The sequence below is a fragment of the Coloeus monedula genome, assembly GCF_965178545.1.
Source record: "Coloeus monedula genome assembly, chromosome: 2".
NCBI classification, from domain to species: Eukaryota; Metazoa; Chordata; class Aves; order Passeriformes; family Corvidae; genus Coloeus; species Coloeus monedula.
In genome coordinates this window covers 74,058,799-74,082,892 of record NC_138782.1, presented here as the reverse complement: position 1 = coordinate 74,082,892, position 24,094 = coordinate 74,058,799, and the positions used below count along the sequence as shown (strand labels likewise).

Here is a 24,094-nt window from a genome sequence, read left to right as displayed (position 1 = left end):
GGAGCATAGAGAACAAAATTCAGCCACAGCGAAGATAAGTAATATATTGATGGTAGTCAGAAATATTAAAAACACTGATAGTCCTGATCTGTTCCTGTGGGTTTTTTAATTATGCATGATTTAGCGAAAGAGGTTGGTGCACTTCTCCTTAGCATCCAGTTCTATGTTGCGTAGTTCTTTAAGAGCCTGTGCCAGAATGTGCAGGCTCTTAAAGAAAGCAAAAGCAGTTGGAAAAGTAAAACTGCATAACAGGAAGAACTGAACTAACAAACTAAGGATGTAAGAACTTTTTTCACTCCATAGTTTAGAAATAACCAAGATGATGGTGTCTGATCCACTGTCAGTTCATTGTCATAAACTGTGTGAGAGAATACAAGTTGCCAGATGGTCTGAGTCACAGTGCAGAAACGTATTTTTGTTTTTAGGTAAGTTTGAAAAGCAGAAGAGGAATTTTGGATGGTGTAAGACTGATGATGAGTTTGCTGTAAAATAACAAGGATGATACCTACAGAGAACTGCACCATGATAGTGATGGGTTGTGCGGGGCCCAGGGGGTGATGGAACAAGTCTGTCACTGCCCACTGCATTTCCCAGAAACTGCAGCAGGACAGAATGCTGATTGGAAGTTTGGGTTGATGACTTACATTAGTGTTGTCTTTCTTTGCATGTTCTTGGGGATGGTTTGGGGACTCGTTTCTTTCAGAGGAAAAAAATGGATTGCTTGTTCTTGTCTCTGCTTATCAATTGCTGATAACTGTGCTTAAGTTTCTGATAATGGTGCCTCTTGAACCTATTAGGAAGCTGCTCTTCCTAAGGTCAATAATATATATCGGGTTTTTCCTACGTTGGAAAAAACTGGTCTCTTTATAGCATATTATTGAATCTTTTTTTGGCTGTGATGTTTCCTAAGTAATCAGGTGTCAAGAAACAGATTTTCTATGGAATTGTAAATGACCACATTTGGCCATGAAGAACAGTGATGTATTTTAGCTCCCTGTAAAAAAACTGAAGGTAGGTTCTTCATGTCAGGTGCTTTCTGTTCTTGAGTATTTTCCTACAGAACTGGGGAATAGAGAGGGAAATGCAATATCAATGTACCTTATTTCCCACTATTTCAGCACTGTCTAGGATTTAGTTACCCTTTTAAACTATGTTGTGGTAGCATAACCAGTGATGAATTAATAGTTTGTAATTTAAAACTAGCATAATATTTTGTGCCTTTCACATGTGTCTTCCAGTGTTCTTCCTGTGCAGTACTCTGCAGAGGAATGCAAGCTTCAAAGACTGAAAACAGAAAAAAACCAGAGCCGTTCTACCGGCTGTCAGTGGCAAAGCCTACGACCAGTTCTGATATTGTAAATGAAGCCAGAGATGCTCTACGAACAGTAAGAACTCAGAGACCATTCACACCTACAGATGAACAAAGGAAACTTTTTGGGTCTCGATCCTCACGATGTCTTCAATATAGACCCGCTTCAGTTTTTAGGTATCGTGGCTTTAAGATTTTTTCAAATATCCTTTAGCAACAAGAGATTTGATTCTGTAATTATGCTTCCGGTGATTATTTTCCCTGTGTTAATCTGTATTCCTAATCACATCCTTTGCCTTCTTCTAATGGTCCTTACTGTTGGTGTTAATCTACATGTCCAGGAAGTTCCTGTGGATTAGAGCTACCAGAGGCAGTCATTACACTAGTTTTCTATGTGGAGAATAGTATAAGAATATAAGTCTGTTACCTACCTTTTCGTGAGACATTTGCATGCTTTTAATTGAGATAGTCTTCAGCTTTTTTCCTAGAACATGTGAAAGCTTGCTTGTTTCCTATAACCTATATGCTAGATCTTTTTTCAGAGCCTTCTGGGATCTTCTAAATGTAAAATTTTAGGTCCTGAAGTTTGAAATGCTCATTTTCAAACAAAGCTTATACTACTTCAAAATTATTTCTAGGTGGAGTTTTGTTGGCGTGAAGTGCTCTTGTCACTTTTCCTTTCTTCTCTTTCTCCATATTCCCTGGCAAAGGGAAAAAGCATGCAATTAAAAAACCCAACTGATTGCAGAACACTGTGTCTGCTTTATTCTAACTATGTTTCATTTCTTTGTTAGTCTTGATGCATCCAGTTTTGATTTGGCTGAATCAAGACCACTTTCTGGTGTTCATCTGAGCCCACTGGCTAATGTAAGTACTCTGGAAATAACTCATGCAGTACTCATACAGTGTCTCAGTAGTGTTAGGAAAAGATTTAAAGACGTTGGGGAAAAATGGAGACTTATTGTCATGTCAGTCTGAGACTTAAAAAGTCAGTTTTGTCTTTTTTTCCCCAAAAGAGACCTGAAAATAATTTAAGCTACTTAAATATTGCTGTATGGCTTTATGATTCTAAGTGGCATTAGCAAGAATCAGAAGACGGATTCTTGATTCAGCTTTCTTGTGTAAGTTTACTAAAATAGATGAAGTTCATGAGCGTGAACATGAGCCAACAATGTGCCCTTGCTGCTAGGAAAGTGGCTGATGGTGTCTGGGGCTGCATTAGAAGGGGTTTTGCCAGCAGGTTGAGGGAAATGATCCTTTTCCTCTACTTGACGCTGGTAAGGTCACGCCTGGAGTGCTGTATCCAGTTCTGGGCTCCACAGTACAAGAAAAACATGGAGCTACTGGAGAGAATCTGATGAATGGCCACAAAGGTGATGAAGGGACAGAGAGAAAGGAGAACATTCAGCCTGGAGAAGACCAGGGAGGATCTTATCAATGATTTGCTTTATCAATGGAGATAAGTTAGTACGCTGTAAATGGAGAGCTTGTGTTAATCATGGTGGTTGTGGGGAGTTGGTCTCATCTGCTGTCTTCTTCATCTAATACTGTGGAGAGCTCTGAAGAATCAGCTGGAGACTTTCTAGTGGATTCTTTATTTTAAGGAAATTGGTATCAATCTTAGAGGTCGGTGCTTTTATGTAGGGCAAGGGCAGAACAAGTGCTTTGTATAGAGATTTGGGGGCTTGTTTGCATCCTCTAAGATACAAGATACTGTCATAAAACTAGGACTTTGATGTTTCTGGATCTGCATGATTTGTCTCAGTGTGATAGGAAGTAGTACATAGGATGTGAACATATTTGAAGTGTTTTGGAAATGCTGTTTTAATGCTCAAAAACAAATCAAAGAATAGATGTATCTCTAGAATTGTTCGCAGTAGTCGTTGGCACAATATTTTCTTTGATAAATAAGCTTGCTGCAGATGTAGTTAAATGAGTATTTATGAGGAATAAATAATTCTGGGTTGTTCTACTCAAGCTAGTTTTTGTTTTCTGTACCCCTGAATGTTGGCTTTTAAATGGCTTTCTGTGGGGATAATGGTATAGACATCTGGTTTGTTTGGTGGAATGGTATCATTAGATTCAGGATATGAAAATTTCTTAATGAGCAAGCCAATGTAACTTCTGTTCCGTTCTGAATTTAGCCCTTTGTTAGAAATTATGTGGGTTTCTTTTTTTTTTTTTTTTAATTTTTACTTACATGAAAATTAAATTATCTGTGCTTTGTTTTAAAAGTCTCCTTTATCTTTGTCACAGAAACGAGTACTAATCACTTCTGAAAAAGATGAAGATTCTTCTGTTTTCCTTCCAAAACCTCCTGCTGATGCTGCAGAGGTTAGAAAAGTCAGCAGTGCTGGGAAAGACTTATTTAGAACAACTTCTCTGGGAGATTTATTTTCTGCTCAAGCGGTTCCTCTGGGTCAGAGTAAGAACATTTTGATACATCTTGTTTGCTAGAAAAACAACTGCATGATGGGTTTTAATATTGGTAATTACATGAATTATTAATATATGAAAGGACCTTCGTGTCCTTTCAGTGTGAATTTTGGAAGTATTTAAATGGGTTTAAGGCAGTTTTGAAACTCTGGTTTCCCAAAATGATGCTGGCTTGCACTGCTGAAAGTGAGTTGAAAGCTACTCAGATGCCCCTTTTTCCTATAGGTTTCCAAGTAATGGAATTTTACTGAAAGTTGTCTTCAGTGCGTAAGATTAACATTAAATGCTGACATGTTTTAAGAGATAATGAGATGCCATCATCTAAGGAGATTCCCTGACAGATTATTGAGCATAAAAGGAGAAATAAAAAGGAATGATATGTCTTGACAGGCTTCCAGCTACATTGTATTTGTTGTTAAGAGTTTCATTAGTGGAGACTTAATAAAGGTCACTAAATGTGAGATTTAAAAGTAATTTTCTTGCAGATGGGAAATGGCATCTTGGCTTCCTGCATGTTTGCTCATAATGAAGTGTGCTGGGACTCTGTCTTTATTGAAGGAAGATTCATTTGTTATAATGACAATTCTTCCATTGCCCAGGATTGTTACTTTACATGATAAACTGAATATCTCACTTTTTATCTTATTGCAAAATATGTAAAAAGTACTAAACTTTACTTCATTATTATGTATTTATTCTATAAATATATCTTTATATAATGTACCTCTTCATGTAGCCTTAATAAGTTGATGTTACTAATTGAAGAAGTTGAGAAGCTAATGTAGTTGTAACCTGCCTTGATTTCTTCTCCCCTTTTGGGATCATGCAAATGTTTATGTGAGGGGGTTTTTTGTGGAGGTTCTTATTGTGTATACACAGAAGCTACAGGATTAACAGCTGCCTTTTTCCTGAGTTCCTTCATAATATTCAGGTCCTGAAATACAATCACTTTTTTCTCAAGGTACAATCCACTCATTGGTAAGAAGGAAATAAAAGAAGATGGAATATTAAAACTTTAAAACACAAACCCAACAGACTTTAAGAAATACTGTTCATAAGAAGACATTGACAACCTTACTCTTAATAGTCTGAAGCTTTTTCAGCTTTTGATACAAGCAAATTTTGATAATGTAGGACGACAAGCAGTGATTCATAAGAGCACTTGAACAAAATGTATTCTTTTTGACTATTTCAGATGAAGAGAAGGTAGATTTTGAAGAACCAACTATGATGATGAATAATCTTGACAGAAGTAATAATAACTCCTTAGCAGAGCAAAAGTTGTGCACATCATTTAATGATGAAAGTGGACAATTAATTTGTAATGAGCATATCGCCAGATCAGGAAGTGAAGACTCCATAGAAGGGACACCAGGAAAATTTTCACTTCAGCTGCAAGGAGAAAGGTCAGCATTGGTCAAATATGGTGATGTGCATCTTCCACACAACCCTCTTCCTAGATACTCAATTGTGCAAGTATCAAAATGCTTAAAATTATTGGAATTTGAAGATAACATTACATATGCTTTAAAATGAAACTGTGTTTAGATTATTGGAAGAACTTACATTTCTTCTTTTAGGAAGTTTCTACGTTCAAAAGACGAATTTGTAAAAAATTGTTGGTAGAAATTTGTTCGATATGAAATAACTTTTGTTTGATCATTAACACTGCAAAACTAAGTCTTCTAATCATTGCATGTAGAATCCTCAAGTTCAAATTTGATGTGCTTGCTTTTGCAATTTAGTCTTGTTGTTTTAAGGTGCTATATTGCCTTCACATAGTTTGACAGATGAGTAGAGCCATACTTTCAGTTCTGGTATGTGATCATACATCAAAACCAGGCTTAAACTCATTGGCAATAGAAGCAGAATTTTTTGTGACTTTGAATTTTTAGTTCTTTTTTTTTTTTTTTTTTTTTTTGGATGACCAAATAGGTGTAAGAGATTAACGAGACTGACGTGCCTGCAGTCTGTTTTTGCTGAACCTGGAATATCGTATCCGTTCTTTAATTCATAATCAAGTAATTTGTTTTTCTTTTGGTTCAGATGTGAATTCTTGCACAAGGAGGAATAGTCCCATGGCACTATGTGTACTTGGTGTATCAGTTGCTGCATTAGTAGTCAGATGAACAGCTGTTTTGTGCTAGTAACATTGACAGATCTGGCAATCTCAACAACAAAGAATGAAAAACACGTTATTTTCAAAACATATCCTTATAAAAACTTGTTCACTCTTAAAAATATATATTTGCCAGTATCTTCTTTCTAGCATGTTTCTATACTTAGGGAAGAGTTATTTCCCTGGATATTCTTAAGCACCTTTGATATTAATGATTATAGTCTTAATTTATATTATGAAAGGCCTTTCATTTACTAACTTGATGATAGCACTTAATAGTTCAGAGAATGTTGTCCATTGAGACTGTTACAGGAAACGATACATAACAGAGCTATCATAGCACTCTTTTATGTTAAACTGTAAGCAGGATTTTTTAAAAAGATTCTGAAAGAGTGAAGACTTGTTGTAGTAAAGAAAAAACTCCATGAGTGTGGAGGGAGGAAGAATGAGAAAATAAGAGCAGAGATGAAGAATGTAGGTGAAAAAAAGGGAAGTAAAGCACCAAGGAGAATGCTTCACTGCAATATAATTTTCTCCCTTTAAAATCAGTGGTCCAATAACTTCTTAGACAAAGACTATTTGGGTAGTCATACCACATAAATTACTGTGATTAGAATTTTATTGACTAAGGTGTGGTGTGAAGTACTTTAGTGTTGCAGTGGAAATGGGTAGTGCCTTTTGTGGAATACGCGTCCTGCCATTCTCAGTTCTGCTTTCAGTTTGGGTTGCTGTTTTAGTTGATGGTGTCCCAAATTCCTCTAATAGGAAAGGATCGGTTGATATTTCTGCTAATTGGAAAGAATGACCTTCCTGCTCAGTCATAATTTTAAACTTGCATGTATAATTGAACAGCTAACCCATTAGACATGCTTCCTGTCTGTTCAAAATTATACACTTCTCTTTATAAGAACGAGAGCTCTGCAAGTTTTTGATTTTGCATTTTTGTTACTGGTGCTTTTTTAAAATCATGAATTTCATACATCAGTTAAATTAGATCTCAAATTACTGGCCTTAAGATAATACAAAAAATTGCTTTCCAATATTGTTCTGACTATTTTTCTCCAAAATGGAAGAGGAATATAACATTCCTCCATCTTTCTGTCTTAAGTGCAAGATATGTATTTTTGAATGGCCCATTTTTACCTCTCCTGTGGGTTGTGGATACTTGCTGGGTACTCAAGTCAGAGATGGTTTTTGCCAATGCTGCCTATGCGAGGCTTCCTGACACCCTTTAGATGCTCGTATGGCTTAGAGTACCACATACATCTGCAGTGCTGCAAGATGCATAAGAATAATACAAAATGCTTTCCCTTTAGCCACAGACAAAGGTCTCTCATCGATATCAGCCCAAGCAGTTCATGCCATCGCATGATGGGATGGCCGTAGATAATCTCAGCTGCTCTCATGTTCTAACTCCTTGCTAAGACTTAGACCATAGAGCGCATTAGTCCAGTCTTTGTGTATGATACTACACAAGTCATGCAAACCTGGTTCTATGTGTTTGTGTGAGTTCAGAGATGTCATTCTTCATCTGACAAGGCAGTTGAAAGGTACCACAAACCTAGCCTTCCATATGGTTTATTGAGCTTGGTCTTTGTGATAGTTGTATGTAAAAGGCTCCAGAGCCACAGAGGGGTCATTGCAGTGAGAGATTTGGCATTCTTTCTCAGTAGAACATGTTTAGAGGTACTAGATGATTGTAAGGCTAGATTGCATCTGGTTCTGTGTCATAAATACTTGAGGCATCTTGTATGGGGTTATGAAATATTTTTTATTTAAAGTATATTGCATTCAGGAGTAATAGGGTGAAAGCGTAAAGGAATGTGAAATCTTTTATTACCTAGAGTCCTGTCATTCTCTATGAAGTATGTGTCAGCCTCAGTTCTGTGTCTCAGTGACTTAAAATCCTTGCAGGAATTAAGCAAGAGGATTGTAGAAATAGTACACTTTGTACAGTAGAAGGTGCATGGAACTTCCTACTCCCTTTTTCCTACAGTTCCTATACATGTACTGAAACAACTTTCCTGATGAAACTGTTTTTCTGCTAATGAGGAAACAGTAGAGCATGCCAAAACAGCGTGGCAGATTCCTGCCATTAATGCTATTACATTTATTTTAAAGAGAACAGAAGGGAGGTATTCTTTTCAGCAAGAGGCTTGCTCACTTTCTATCTGACATTCTTTTGTTGTTCCAAAGACTGAAGAAAAGAATGAGCAGTGCTAATGAAATCACTACTGATTTATAAAGGTACTGGGGGGAAAAAGTAGAAAAGGACCTTTTGAGGGGAAAAGTTGTTTGCCATTTTGTTTGCAATTCTGTTTTGCAAATAACAATCTAGTTGTAATAGAATAGGTATATTAATTAAAGCAGATTGAATTTATTGACATGTTGCCTCAGGAAAGCTAGGAACAATTTCTGGCAATCATAAGGAAGCTCAGTTTTGTTTACATCTTCCTCCAGCCGTTGTGCCTTGCCATCTATTGTGATTGCTATAGAAGTGAAACTTCTAAAATGTTTTCTGCATTCATATGTTTCAACAGAAGTGTCAACAGTAATGGCAGATTTGCTGATGAAGAGCAGCAGTTTCCCTGGTGAGAAAAGATGATGATTTTTTTTTTCCCTACTCCAGTTTCTCAGTATTCTGAAAGCTTAGATGTTATTCCAGGACTCCTTAAAAGGAGAGGTACCTTCAGTGAGGAAGAGTTTGGCGGCAAACAGTTCATTGCCAGGTGGCCTGTTCTTTTTTTTATAAGTGAGTTTTATAAAGAGCTACAAAAGGATTAGCAGGTGCTGTAAAGAAGATATACTGTGCCCTGTTTTTTCTCACTATTGGTCTCTTTATTAAATGCCTATTTTACAGTATCCTTGAGATGTATTCTTCTTCCATGAGAGTAGTTTCTTGTACTTTTTTAGAGTTTTGGAATATGTCAATAGAAAATGATAGAAGCAGCAGATTAAATGATAAAGTGAATCCTATAGAATAGGATGGGTGGGAGGGCCACTGGAAATCACTTGTCTCTGGTTGCCTAAACAGCCTTCACATCTGTGCCCAAAATACACTATGCCCAAAATTCCTTTTCTCTTCAAAGCAAAAGATTTCCACAGAAGAGAGAGATTTTTTTTTTTTTTGCTAAGGGGAACACCCATTCTGTTTTGCTTTGGATGATTTTTTTGAAATGAATGACATGGGGTGGATATTGGTTTATTATATGGTTTAGCTGATTCTCCAGACTTTTTTCAGTATTTTTCTCTTTTTTTTTTAATTACATATATTGACAACTTTGTGAATTCTCATAAAGACAGGGAAACAGGAAATTAATGTACTCCCAACTAATCTTTATCTATTTTTGCCTCAGTTCCACTGGCTATTTGGACAACTAATTTAAGAGAGAAAAAATTGCGTGCTGGGAAATCTTTCACAGGTAGAGCTTTCTACAAAGTTTTCCAGACTGTGCCTGGTTTGGTATACTGAGAGAGCACTGGGAAAGAGGAATTCTTTTTTTTTTCAGAACTTGTTACAGACTTCTAAAGAAAAGGGTAAGAGGTAACTTATCTCTGGTCTCTTAGCTCACAGAAGAGACAGTGGAGTTTAGGCTCATTTTTACAGTGTACTCCAAAGAGTCTTTCCCCTCTAGTGATTCGTTTCAGGCCAACATCATTGGTCTCCAAATCTGGGAGATCTAGTTCTTATTACCGATCGAATTGTAATTTTGTAATGGGTAAGTGTGCCACGCACAGGGTAAAGAAAGAATGCTAATTCAGTCTAGGTAGACCTATAGTAAAAATGGATTTAAATTTATTTTCTTTTTAGAAATGCAATGCTTATGCAAGGTTCAGGTTAGGAAGATGATGGTGGTGTGGTTTTCAGACTCAAATATATTTAGGCTAATGTTTTAGGTATTTTTTATGGTTAGAATTAGATTGTCAGTTATCTGCTTGTGTAAAGATACCACAAATAGATACTGTTAGTGTTTTCAGTATTAGACAGAATATGCAAGGACTGTGAAGAATAAAAAGGATAAGGATAGAGGTTTTTCATCAACCTTGATTACTCTTTTAAGTCATAGTGTTTAACATGTGCATGAGGTTCTTCATCTGTATCTTTTTCTGTATAAATAAGAAATACTGTATTTTTTTATCGCTGGAGTTGTCAAAAGAAATGAGCTATTCCCGTGATTGTGTTTATAGAAGAATTGGTCCTTGCTCATCTTTAGGATGACTCAGAGTGTAGTTGGTCTATTTGTCAATATATTTTGGCAAATTATGTTGTCTTTCTACTAGTTATCTTTTCTTGTATTAGTGGTATCAGTTATACACTTGATTATAGTTTTCACTCCCTTTGTTTTTTTTCTCTTTTTAATGGTGTTCCTTATAATTCTCTACAGTTCCTGAAATAATTTCAGGACATCTATATTACCAGTTTTTCAATTATTTTTATGCTTTTGAGAAGTTTTGTGGTTGAAAAACAAGACTGACTCGAGTTTTGTGTAATTGGCTTAATACTTTATTTTATATCTCTTTTAGCTGTCTGCAAGTAATTTTGTCTCCATTGTTTTTTTGAAAAGGAAAATAATCTTTAAAAATTGAGCTGTTAACACTAGGGTTTTTTTCTTTGCGGCTTACTTCCAGATTGTGTTTATCTGTCTTGTTTGTCCCTCAGATGACATCACAGAATGAAAGATTCTGTGGTAGCTGAGCAAAGTAGGGTCTGATTCTCTTAAGAGGCTCAGTGAAGGTCAGTTCTAAAATATAGGGTGCTTTTCAAGTGCTAAGTTATGGGTCAGGAAGAAATCAGTTGGTTTGCAATAAAAACCACAAAAACATATTCCCTACAATTCAACTAATGAAAGACAATACCAAAAACTAATTCTGATGTCCTTCTGGCAACATAAAAGGTCTGGATAGTATAATGAAATTGGAATAAAGGGATTAATGAGAAATGCAATTGTTAATTGGTATGTGGGAAAATTAATTTCTGTGAGAATAAATGGCAGAACAAAATACTAATTTTTCTCATTTTGCCAAAAGCTAAAAACATTTCATACTAGTTGCTTTGGCAAAAATACGGGGATGTTGTTTATACTTCGTTTCAAAGTCTGCAGAGCAATGTCTTGTTGTTAACATCAGTTATTTTGGTTCAGAGTTAGAATTCTTGTTTCTTGATCACTAAACACTTGGAGTGGAAGAATCATGGTAGCAGGGGTTTGTTTCCTGAAGCAGTGGCTCCTAAGCATTGTGTAAATGAACCTGCTCTGAGAAGATCCGTTGCAGTTTCTCTCACTTGCTGCAGCTCTGTCTGACTCCCCTTCTTTGCCTTGGGGCCCTTGCACCGCTTTGCCCCTTGCTGCTGACTCAGGCTTTGCTCCCTTGTCCTTAGTGCCTTAATTCCCAGGATCACCATTAGCTCCTTTGACTTTCCCTGGAGCTGCTATTGTTCTTCTTGAGACGAAGCTGCTGAGGTTGGCTGTGCCCTAATAAACGTGGTCTAGAGCCCTACGTATCTTTCCGCAGTGCTCCTGCCAAGAGATCTGATGGGCTGTTCATGAGACCACTGTTCTGAATAATTTAGACTAAGTGATAACTGGCAGTAAGTGGATAAGCAACCCATTGGTCCAGAGGAGCCTCAGCAGGCTGGAGAAATGGTTTGCTAGGAACCTGATGCAGTTTAACAAAGAGAAGTGCAAAGTCCTGCGTCTGGGCAGGAACAACCCTGGGTACCATTGTATGCTGGGGGTGATCCAGCTGGGAGGCAGCTTTGCAGAAGAAGACCTGGAGCTCCTGGTGTACACCAAGTTCATAGAACAGCTCAGGATTTGAGAGACCTCAAAAGATCATCTGGCCCAATCTTTTGTGGAAAAGAGAGCCTAGATGCGATTATCTAGCACTTTGTTCATTTGCGTCTTGAAAACCTCTGCTACACTTGGACTGCTGGGACCAGTTCCAGGCTTCCTAGTGCAATAGAGATATGAAACGGCTGGAGGAAATCCAGCTGCTGAGATAGGAAGGAATCCTTTGTATGAGGAAAGGCTGAGAGAGCTGGAACTGTTCAGTGTGGAGAAGAGAAGGCTTGGCAGGGGTTCTTATCAATGTCTTTTGATACCTGAAAGGGGGGTGCATTGTGACACCATCATTGTTTGTGTGACAGGAGCTCTTTCTTCTCCCCCATGGCAGGTGCTCAGAACAGGAAAAACTATTTACCCATGATGGTTCTTTTTAAGGATTTATTGGTTGTATATACTTTCACAACGCCTCCTTGCAGCTTTTCCCTTTGTAGTCCACATAGAATTTGTGAATCTTGGGTTGAACGGAAAGTGCTCAGCTGCTTAAATAGCCAAATGATCCTTATCCATATAAGGCATGCCATCCTGGATAGTACTAGCAATAAAAATAAACCCAGATTACAGCATAGCTGTGTAGTCACACTCTGAATGTACGTGTCAGTAACATCTCAAAGAACATTCTTCCTAACTGGCCTATCTGTTTAAGGATTATCCACATTCAAGGGGACTGAACTCTGCTCTAGTCTGAAAGAACACCTTTGTGTCTAGTAGTCATTTTGATACATCTGGCTTGCCTGAACAGGCCCCCCAGGATCTGCTTAGCATTGCTAGAATTCTGTTCTTCCTAAAGCTTAGTGAAATGTCTTGATTTTTGGGTGTAGATACACCATGTCTGGCTTTCCAGTGCACACAACGTATGTTGGTAGAATCAGATGTTCAGTGCTTGTATTTATGTATAAACAGTCTGCATCTACTGCAGTGCCTAGACTGTTTTTAGAGCTTTGTGAAAAGTTAGAAATTGCTCTCCTAGGCTTCTGCAGACCTGAAAACATGGATACATCAAGGATCCAAAATAAAATTTGTAAAAATTTCAGTCACATTTTTGGGTTTTAAATAAACTAGAAAAAGGAATTTTGTGGGGCCGGAAGGGGATATAATGAAGGAGAATACATTGGGGAGAAATTGGATGACTGTGAGGGGAAAATGGAATAAAAAAGGTTTGTTTACCTTACCAAAATAAAGACCAAAAATAAAAGGGCTCTAAGGTTAAACAATTAAACTATCTGGGGCTTAGATTTGCTTCTGAGGAAGGAACTTAGAAGAATTGTGGTTCTATAGATACAGAAAGGGCTCTGCAGATACGGATGTGTAGAAATCACGTGCTCATAATTAGAGAGTTTTTTGGATTAATAGAAAGGCCATGTTTAAAAATGGAAAAAGAAGTCTGTTTCCAGACATCAGATCGTGTCTACAGTCTATGGCTTCCTTACAGCATTTACTCAGGGCATGCTGTGCACAGTCTGTGTGTTAGTAGCTCTCTGCCTTTTTGAGAATCTGTTCAGATTCTGCTTTACATGGGATAGTCCATGTTCCTGTCTCTACTTTAAGAGAGAGTCCGTAGAGCCGGTTTACATGGGTGCAAAAGGAGATGCTCATAACTTCTGCATGAGCAAAGTTGTGTGAGGCCTTGGCACTTGCAGAAGGAGATACTGTGGGGCTTATGACGCTTTCTATCCCCACTGCTTTTGTCTTTTTCTCATTTCCCTTTATTCCTACTCTTCTGTTTGAAAACTAACCTGTATATTCTTCATTCTTTATTACACTGTCTCAGTTACTGTGCTTCTCTGTTCTTCTCCCACTTCATGTTATCTAGTTTTGTCTCCCAAAGCTGTAAGGATATGTGAGATGAGGAACCTTACCATGAGGAGAGGGTAGTGTCAAGAGGGAATGCCTTGAAGCTGGACAATTCAGAGAAGATGGGCATGTTCTCTTTTTGTTCAAGTTAAGCTTTGCTACCTTGATGAACACAGGTGCTTGATAGATAACAATTCTGTAGAGAAGCCTTAAATTGTTAGTATTAGGCCAAATGTCTCTCTTAACTGGTAACTAAATAATCAGGGGCACCAGGGATACATCTCTACTAATAATTAATAAAAATTGAACAGAGGAGTTAGTTTCTAGCTTGGTAGCTATCTGCAGTGTCATACATTATGTTAATACAATGAAACTATTTTTAATTCCCTCCCTCTTTTTAATACCCCCACACAAGGTACTGTCTGGGAATGTCCCTACCTCTGTGCCCAGGTGTTTGTCAAGGAAAGTTAACACTTTTCTTGGGTTACTACAAAGCTGTAGCAGAGGCGCTGCTAAGGGTCTAAATCTATGGGACAGTGTGAACCAAAATTCAGACCCATTGCCAGACTGGTTTGCAGGTAAAGAGGTAGCCAGATTGTCAGATACTTAAGGTGCAGTATGAGGAAGGAGCCCAAGCCCTATTCCTCCACTGGGATCTTACATTCACATTTCTGATTCAAACCTAGCTGTTGTGTGCAGCGTCTTTGGAGATTACTAGTTCAATTCTTTGCCTCTGGGATATGGTTTGTAGAAATGTAGTTTTCCCTGGAATACCATGGAAGGGTGAGAGTTTGCAGATTTACTATTAACGAGAGTCTCATGGCAAGAACAATCAAGTAAATGTCTAAACATGCAGAATTTCTGAATAAATGCAGCTTTCACTTAATTATCCATTCTTTCACCAGGGAAGAATACTGAGCATGTATTGGGTCTGGCTGAGATGGAGTTTATTTTCCTCGAGCAGCACTCACAGTGCTGTGCTTTGCATTGGTAGCTAGAAGGATGATGTTGATGACACACCAGCATTTTGGCTACTGCTGAGCAGTGCTCCACAGCATCAGCGCTGTCTCTCCAACATGTGCCTGTCACCAGTAGGCTCAGGCTAGGCAAGGTCTTTTGAGGGGACATAACCAGGACAGCTGGACCAGACTGACTAAAGGGATTGCCATGCTGTATGATGTCTGCTCAGCAATAAAAGTGAAGACAAAGGAAGTGAGGGGGCATTTATTGTTAAGAGTTTTGTCCTCCGGAGCAATCACTGTGCGTACGCAAGCCCTGCTTCCTTGGAAGTGGCTGGACATTGCCTACTGGTGGGAAGTTGAGCATAAATCTTTGGTTTTACTTTGCTTCTGCAAGCGGCCTTTGCTTTTACTTTATTAAACTGTTTTTGTCTTGACCCATGAGTTTTTCTCCATCTTGTTTCTACCCTCAGTCCTGCTGAGGAGGAGAGTAAAAAGAGTGGTGTGATCTGGCATCCAGCAGCTGTCCAAGGTCAACCCACCACATCACACTACTCCAGTACTGGCTCACTTTCCTTTTGGAAGTCCTCACACTCTATGTACATTCAGGAAAGCAGTGTTCTTCATTGAGGCTACTATGATTTCTTGTATGTGAGAAGGATAAGAATGATCCACTTGCTAAGTTCCTTTCTTCTGTAAATCATCAGAGCCTCTGTCAGTAGATTTCTTGATGAGCCCCTTACCAGACGATCAGATTTCTGCCAATTGACTTTGTTTCCAAGGCAACCACTCTCTTGACAAGCCAGTTCCCTTCAATAGTAGGTAACTTATCTTTTAGAATAGGTTGATTATATTTTAACTGCATTGTTCTTAATGAGATACGTCTATTTAAGTTTCAGTCCTAAATGAAAATGTAAAGATAAAGAAACGAAAGTCTGTGTAACTAAAATGAAGTCGGCAGAGTGGTAAAGCTATATAAAGGAATTTTATAATCTCTCACAGAATTCATAAATTGTACATATTCCCTAAATATAAGCCTGCCCAGCAGTCATTCCCATTTATGTAGGTATTCAGTGTATTCTTTTTCTGAAAATAATGGAAGTTCGGGTGACTTAGGACGATGTTTCCCAAAAGCACAGATTGTTGTACTCCTGGTATTCACAGAATAATCTGCTTTCCTACTCATTGAAGTCTCTAAACTGGTTGATACTGATGTTTAAAAAACAATGGATTCCAGCCCAACTTCTTTTCATGCACAGTTGGCATGGCCTTACTCTCTATCTCACATATATGGTGTTTCTATCTGGTAAGTTAACTCATCCTTCGCTTCAGTGTCTTTTCTTATTAATCTGCTTTTGCTTTCAGCAAAACTCATAGGATTGTCTTTGTTGAGGTTTCTTGGATTCATCCTGGATTTACATTTTCAGGGAAGAGACACAGACAGGATATAGTTACAAAAGTCTTTCTCTGAGGAAAGTGAAATCAAACGTCCATATTCATATAGGCATGTAGTATCATCATGCCTACACAGAGTTCTGAAGGTACTGATTTCTGAGTACAGCTATGTTAGTATAAGGTGACTGAAGTTGTTCTCTTGCTTATCCAGTGACATTTCAGGTTGTAGTCTTGATTTCAGGGATGGCTGAAACTTGCAGAAACATTTCTGAAACTTTGAAAGTGTATAGGACAAGGTATTTACAGAAATGGAACCAAATTTTTATTTCTACCAATACACTGTACTGTCTGTAATGTGTGCTCTAAAACCCCTCTTTCTTGGAGATGTCAGACAATTTTAGAGATGCAAGCACTTGTTTTTTTTTCTTTATGAAGTATTGCTTCCCCATAGGAGTAGAAATTGCTGTATATGAGCTGAAATAATTTCAAGATAGTTTGTGTAAGCATTTGGATTTTGGAGCACTTAAATCCTCGTGTTGTAAAGATAAAGCATTATTCACTGTTAGCCATAATGAAGCAACTGTTCCTCTGTAATGTGATTGCTTGGGAAATTTTTGACTGATCACAGTGAGCTATCCAGTCCCTTTTGTAGGGAACTGATCTTGCAAGAGCTTTGTCTTTTATTCCGTCTCCATCTGTTGATAGGATGACTTACATCTTCTGTCTGGACTGACAGACAGGATTTAGGCACCAATCCAGCAAACTACTTAAACAACAGTTTAGCTTTAAATCTTAGAGTAACTAAATTAACTGGTTTAAAAAAATTGAAATAACATTGCTAACACACTACTGTCATCTTTAGAAGGGAATTCAGGAGATTAGGTTGTATTGGTACACGAGCTTTAAATGGAGTAAGAAGTGTTAAACACTGAGAACAGAAAACATAGATTAAGACTTTCTCTTTAGTACAGGAGGAAAGATTCCAGTTTGATAGCAGAGTGTCAACATCTTGTATATTTCTTTTAGATCAGTGTTGCTTGAGAGTGTAGCTAGGCAAACAGAATAAATAAATGAATCTACTATAGATGTATGTAGTAGTTTCCTCTGTCCAAAGAAAGACTGACCATAAAATCAGCAGGAATTATGGCATTACTTTATAAAACAATAGAAATGGCAACATTCCTGTTTCTTGTACTAACAGAACTAGTGACCACTATGCAGTTAGCAATAGTTCATTAGCAGACCTAGAAATTCTAATATATACTTGAAAGGATACTCTGCTGTTTGCTTCTTTAAAAGGTCTTCTCATTAAACTTTTTAAAAGTGTTAATCCTGCCAGAAAAAAAACCCTGTCCTTGTGAATGGATGAACTTACAGTTTTAAGCCAATTGAGTTTATATTCATTTAATGAAACTGATGGTAAAATAGAAATTGTCTCTTTCTGAATTTAGTTTGGTTCATCTTTCAGTTTTATTGAGCAAGCAGAAATGCTTTAGGTTTTGTGTTCCATAATGGTGACCTCTTGTGGTGTGAATATGTCAGTATTTCTGAAGGAACTTTCTGTAATACATACAGGAGGAGGTTGTATTTACATGTAAGTATTAATGAGCAGCTAATTACTAACTTAGTAAAATAACATCATCTTTTCTAATTAGTTATTAATATGCACAACTCAATGCATGAGAAAGAACAAGCATTTTGAGCATTGTCTTATGATAATACTTTTTTGTGTCCATATGGTATCTTTTAGCAACCAGATGAAAGAGCCTGGCGAAAACTCATCACAGCCAAGGAGTTCAGGCTGGAAGAGGAGAGTAACAGGTACAAGGAATTTCCGTCTCCATTCAAAAAATGTGAAATGCAGTCAAGTAGAAATAATCTAATTCTTGTAATTTGACGATAATTGTTCTTTACTATTCACTGAACAATAATTTTGGTTTTCTAGATATATTGGTTTTTTTTACTGTTCTTAGTAAAGAGAAACAATATTCAAGAGATCTTGACTCGAAAAATCTGTCGGTATTTTCTCTCTTGCTTTTCCCGTATCTAGGCTTAAGAATTTGCCAATCCATTAACACCTTAATTGCTCATCATTTTTTGTAATCTGTCATAGTTGCACAGAAACCAATAAAATTATGCCAGCCTGTATTACCTGAAGATAGAGATTTTGGATTGTTGTGTAGGGATGTATTTTGCTAATTTTACATAAAGGATTTTAATAATATTTCCTCATAGCTGGCACATTTCATACATCACAAGTGTGTATTTGAGACTCTGGTATGGAAACCTGAAGTTTCTACTGTTCTATTAGCATGCTTTAATACTATTTTTCTAGAACTGAGAAATTCTGTTATTCCAGATCATTCTGGCAAAGGCTGTAATGTGTTCTGCTTTCATTTCCTTACAAAGAGCATAGAGTATTTACCATGTCATGGGAGTTAGTATACTTACAAGCCTTTTAATTTGTTTGTGCTATTTGACTGGTGTTATTGCAAATGTAAAGTGTATTTTTAGGATTGTTTCTTTTTATATCTACTTTTCTTAACTTTACGTAGCTTCCTTAGTTTGTACATGCTTCATCTTTAATCCCACAATAAAGAGTGGGGCAGCAGTAGGAATTCTCCATCATTTCTTCTCTACAGTGGGATTCTGGGTGGAGTGCTCATTTACAAATTATTTTCTGATATGAATTGTGCTTGTGCTTTGACATTTTAGGGAGGAGGTAGGCTGTTTTAATATTGATCTATTTGTGGCCACTCAGTATTCAGTGAAAAGGCTAAACATTCTAAGTCAGGCAGTACTCAGCTTTTGAAAGCTCCGTGTTGCTAAGGCTCTTGTATTTACATGCTAAAAACAGCAGCCAATAAATGTAGACTGATTAGTGATTTTTTTTTTTTTTTGACCAGAATGCAAAGCAGTGGTTAAGACCTATGAAAAACTGAGACAACCAACTTAAACTTGCTGCATTCTTTTGCTTGAGTATTTTTTCTGTTCCGTTGTGATTTGCTCCATTAGAAAGTTCAGGACAGATTCTGCAATATTTTAAGTACAGCTAGGACCATTCCTTTTCATCACCTTAAAAAAATCTCACTGGACTGGGACACACACAATTTAGTAATGTTGGTTTTCCTTATAGTCATGGATTTTCTGGTCATTCTTATTGCTAGGATTAATACTGTTTAGTAAAAGCTGATTATCTTCTTTTTACTTAGTTATGAGATACTTAAAAAAAATATGCCATTATGACTTTCAGTTTGCTGTATTTTTCTGATGAATATGAGACAAGTAAAGCAGAGTAGTACAAAAAAATCTGTTCTTTTCATTCTGAACTGAAAATTAAATGGCTCTAGTAATTTTTTTTTTTTTTGTGAGAAATTTGGCTCAATCTACAAATGCATGCCTGAAGTTTTCTATTCCTTGCCTAATGAAGTTAAGTATATGTGTAGTTAAAAAGTCAGTCCCATCTTTCAGTTTAAGAGAAGTAGCTACAGATCGGAAAGAAAAGAAACAATTGAGTCAATATGTGGGTTTTGTGGCAGGAAGGAACAGTGAAAACTATTCTAGTGTTCTCATTTCAGCTGTACTTTCACATTATCTGGAGCAGAACTTTCACTTCATTGCAAACACATCAATTTAAATAAGATTATCAAATCATTTGATCTAGAAAATAAAAATGGTATGCAAAATAATAATAATATTCGCTAATAACATGTACTTTTATATATATGCAAGCAACAACAGTACATAGTTATTGTAATAACAAATATAGTGTATTACTTATGAAATAGCAGCATTTTTTTATAATCTGTTGAACTAGGTATATTTGATAGATTAATTGTGTGTAAAATGTTGGTAGATAGTTAATGCAGACCAGAAAAAGAATCTGGATTGTTTTCTAAAGAGCAAGCTTTTAAAATAGGAAGTTTTAAATTGTTTTACTGTTCCAAGTAATGCCAGTGGACAGTCACTGTTTTAAGGTCTGAGATACTGTTCCCTTGATGCAAACCTCTTATTATTAGTGTTCTCAGGTAGTATAGTATTTATTGTGTTCATTCATGTTTATGTTAAGAATTCACATTGTCCTTTAAATGCAAGAGCTAGTAATGAACAGCAGGAGACATTTTCAGACAAATCTGTCACTTAAAGAAATTTATATATTCCCGTCTTAATGGCTTTCATCATGTTATTTAGTAGAGTTGTGTTACCTTTATTTCCCTATTAAAAAAAACCTCAAAACAAACACAACAAAACAAACCAGACCCTGTCTTTATAACAACTTGTTTGCCTGCAAGATAAAGAGCTTAACCCAACCTTGAACTCCAAACATCTGCCTACATGCACCTTGTGAGCAGCTGTTGTTAGATCCTTCACACCATGAGTTTTGCAGAAACTCTGGGTCTGCGTCTGTAGTGACCCAAGTGGTCAAGGCCAGAATTTTGTCCCTTCACAAAATACTAGGTGAAGGTGTAAAGGCTGTTCAGCAAGTCAGAGTAATTCCCAGTGATACTGCCATCCATATGATTTCATAAGTGAATCCTGGATTCCATTTTTTAATAAAGTGTTTTCACCAACTTCTTGTCCAATCTGAAAACAGATCCATGCTCCCCGTCTTGTTTCCAGAAAAGTTATAGTCCACTGATTTTTTGGTCTACCAGTTTTTGACTTGATGTCTGCTGATAGGGTTTTTTTTGTATTTTGTTTTTGAAGCTGAGAAGAAAAAAATCTTAAATACTTCGTGAAGTGTTCAAGGTTTCTGATAGTGAAGAGTAGTTTTTTCTCAGTCACAGGGATTTGGCTGAGGGTGGCCAAGAACACTGGGAATTGGTTGCCTTCAAGATTTCTGACATGATTATTGGAGGCAAAATATCTTTCACGTATCTGTGGTTTACTATTCATTTCCCAGGTTGCTGTATGAAAAACTGCTGAATGCAATAAAGAATATGAGAGAAAGAAGCATTTTATAAAAGTTCAGTAATGAAGTTCTCAAAACTAATTGGATGAAGTAATTAGAATTGCTAACAGGATGTAATAACTAGCAGGACTTTTCCCTAACTGACCAGTCAGTTAATTAAGCTTACTGTAATATCATGCATGTGTAGTAGATAAAATTCTGCAATCCTAGAGGATTGTCTGTAGTACGGATTTTTTTTAACAAAGAATAAGCTGTCACGTGAATACAGAGCTGAAAAATAATAGGACACTTTGATGTTTAAGTAATCGTTACCTTCCAATTCAGCAATCAAATGAAACATGAATGTCAGCAAACAAAAGCTTTACAGTACAGCTTTACATATTAAACCACTTATCCATCTACTTTTGTTTGAAACTTTTGGTTTTGAAAATATGTTAATAAAGAGAAAAGCTTGAATTTGTAGAATAACCTCAAATGTAGCAAAAGGTGACATTTTTAGATTTTTTTTTTCTGACTAATGAATAAAGTATTTGTAGCTATTTAATATTGTAGAAAGTGAAACCCTCACTGAATGTGTGCTTTTGTTCTGAATGTATTTTGAAGGCTTAAAGGATGAAAGAAGAATAAATCAATGGGAAGAGGAAGATTTCTTTTGGCATATAAAGATTTTACCAATTCTGCGTGAACTGGAAAAAAGTGGGTAACACTTCTGAAAGGGTGTATTTTCTGCTCTGTTTCTTGCAGGAAGCATGGGACTCATTTGTGTTTACTACAAAATAACAACAGTAATTGGAGTATGTGGCCTTTTATGTTTTTATATGTTCAGTGACTTCACAGTAAAACTGTCCTGGGCAGTCTAGGTGGCCCTGCTTGAGCACAGGGGTTGTACCAGATGACTTTCAGAGGTCATTTCCAACCTTATCTATTCTGTGATTCTGTAAAAAGCCCCAGAACTGATTTAGAGAAGATTTTACCTTGTCTGATTAAATTACCTTATTTTAGACAACATACCTCTGCCAGCTTAGCAGTCAGTGTTGAGCTAATCATTTTTAGAATAAAATACTGTGCAGATTCACTGCTTTAACCATAGACTGTATTGAAGGTCTCAGTTCATTTTAGAAAACAAAGGAAATTTTAATGAAAATTTCCATTTTAAAGTGTTAGATGTGTCAGAAAGGTGTGTAAAGACTCAGAATGCTGAAGCAAAATTGAGTAAATTAAGTATAACTTGAAAGATTAAACTCCGGAATCCATTTTTCATTGAAAAAGTTGTTCATTTGCCTTCTGTAGACACTATATTTATTTGAACGGTGGGAGTATAGAAAGTAGGTTTGTTTTTACAAGTAGTTCTGTTTTACAGGATCTTTAGCAGTGTTTGTGATAGCATGGTATAGATCAGAACTTTTTTTTGCGTACTTTTGCAGATGTTGATGAGTATGAAACACCTGTAAAGGGCTAAGTGATTCCCAATATATGTAATTATTTTAAAAATACGGGATCGTCATCACCACATCTATCACTGATGTATAGAAAAACAGTGATCAGGAAATTAGAAAACAGCTATATTACTTCACATTTTCCTTGCTTAATGCCAAGATTGTCAAATACCAGCCACTGAGTTACGGTTTTGCATAGTGAGATGTTCTTTATTCACAAGCAAAATAAAATTTAGAGGTAAAATCTAATCATGTCTTTCCCTTGTCATGAATGTAGGTAAGAAAAATCAATTTTCATGCCTCTTTTCCTCAGTCTTTACTTGATTGGGTTAGTGTATTGGGGGTTTTTTAGCTTTTTAAAAAACTCGATTAGTTTTAAAACCCTTAGTTTTTCTAATAATAGATGACATTATCTAATGCTACTTTCTCATCAGTTGATTGAATGTAGTACTACAAAAACTTTAAAACCTGAATTTTGCTACTTCTTGAATATTAACACAAACTGTAACTGAATTGCATCATTGCCTCCTGCAACTCTGTGATATATTGCTTTCTTTAGGCTATTTACTGCACAATTCTTATAAAAATGAATATTAGACTTCCATAATTTAAATGTTTTGAGTGTGTCTGTTGGTAATTTAATATTTTAAAATTTTGTGTGCAGTCATTTGCTTCATACCTTTTAGCTAATTCCCTCCACATGAACTTAAGTCACATTTAGTTTTTCATATATTAATAGAGAAACCTTTTTCTTCAGCTTTCTCATGCAAAAATATTTGCAGAAACCTTTCCATTCAAAAACAAATCTGAAGTTAACCTGCAACTTACTTATTGTCTGGCATCTTCTGAATATGATGTGCTTGAGATGTTTGTAATACGACAAAAGCTAATAGAACCCCGAAGTCTCTTTTTCTAGAGGAACAAATAATTTATTTTGTTACATTGCAGTACTCAGGAGGTTAAGCTTCAAAATGCCCCATGGGATGAGTGATGAATCATTTTTTTTGTTGTTAATTTTGATGAAATGGAGTGTAAGACCTTTCAGTTTTGGTTCCTTGCCACTCCTGTTTCACAGCTTACTGGAGCAGAGCATTTAGAATCATGCTAAATTTTGTTAAATTTTCTGTCATGATGGGAGTAGAAATGGAATAGTCATTGCTGTTCCTCAGGTGCAATGATTGCAGATTGAGAGCTTCCAGGCACTTCTCAGCCTGAGAGATTGGTCCTTGAATCTGCTTGCAGGTTTGGGGCCTCAGACATGGTTTTTGTTGTAATTTCCTGTCCACACGTATTTCATCACAAATGCTTTGCCTCCTTGAATATGACTATTTCAGCTGTGAGGTACACCCTGCGTAAATGCAGAGTTTATGCTGGCAGTTCAGGTGGATTTACGTGGGGCTTTGTAAGTGTCACCTTATGGACAAAAGCAAATGTAAGAAAATTTTAAAGAAATCTCACTGTGGAATTTTAAAAATAGACAAGACTTTTCCTTTTCTCTGTAAAGTAAATATGTACATGATTCCATTGTGTTGAGATGCAGTTTTTGTAATAATTTACTCTAGGTTTTATTTTGTGTATTTTAAACAGTGTCTCAGGGACTCAGGTGAGGAAGTAGATCACTTTTTAGTCAATAGGCCAACATTCCACTCAAATATATCTTGTACCTCTACACTGAAGAGTTCTAGCAAGTTTTTACATTCACTTTTTTTAAATCCCAGTAAAGTTTGATCCCTTTTTCACATGTAATGTTTGGTGGAGTGCTTTAAAGAATGTTTTCAGAGACAGTTTCATGGTAGACATTTGGTCAATCTGATTATTAAGCATCAAAGGTGAGGTTTTTTAGCTTGTAGGTATTATTTTTTAGCTTGTAGGTATTATTTGGCTCAATGATTTC

General features: G+C 36.5%; 1 protein-coding gene across 1 annotated transcript in view; it reads left to right on the top strand.

The window, feature by feature from the left end:
- Positions 1 to 1,268: 1,268 nt before the first annotated feature.
- The window catches only part of ARMC2 (armadillo repeat containing 2), a gene marked incomplete at both ends in the record, with an annotated part of 58,142 nt that continues 35,316 nt past the window's right edge, over positions 1,269 to 24,094 (top strand). Inside the window, 7 exons of the mRNA XM_082303419.1 lie at positions 1,269 to 1,486; positions 2,104 to 2,176; positions 3,566 to 3,734; positions 4,941 to 5,151; positions 8,405 to 8,455; positions 17,603 to 17,673; positions 21,368 to 21,460. Coding sequence (XP_082159545.1) covers positions 1,269 to 1,486; positions 2,104 to 2,176; positions 3,566 to 3,734; positions 4,941 to 5,151; positions 8,405 to 8,455; positions 17,603 to 17,673; positions 21,368 to 21,460 — 886 coding nt within the window. The remainder of the gene's footprint in view (positions 1,487 to 2,103; positions 2,177 to 3,565; positions 3,735 to 4,940; positions 5,152 to 8,404; positions 8,456 to 17,602; positions 17,674 to 21,367; positions 21,461 to 24,094) is intronic.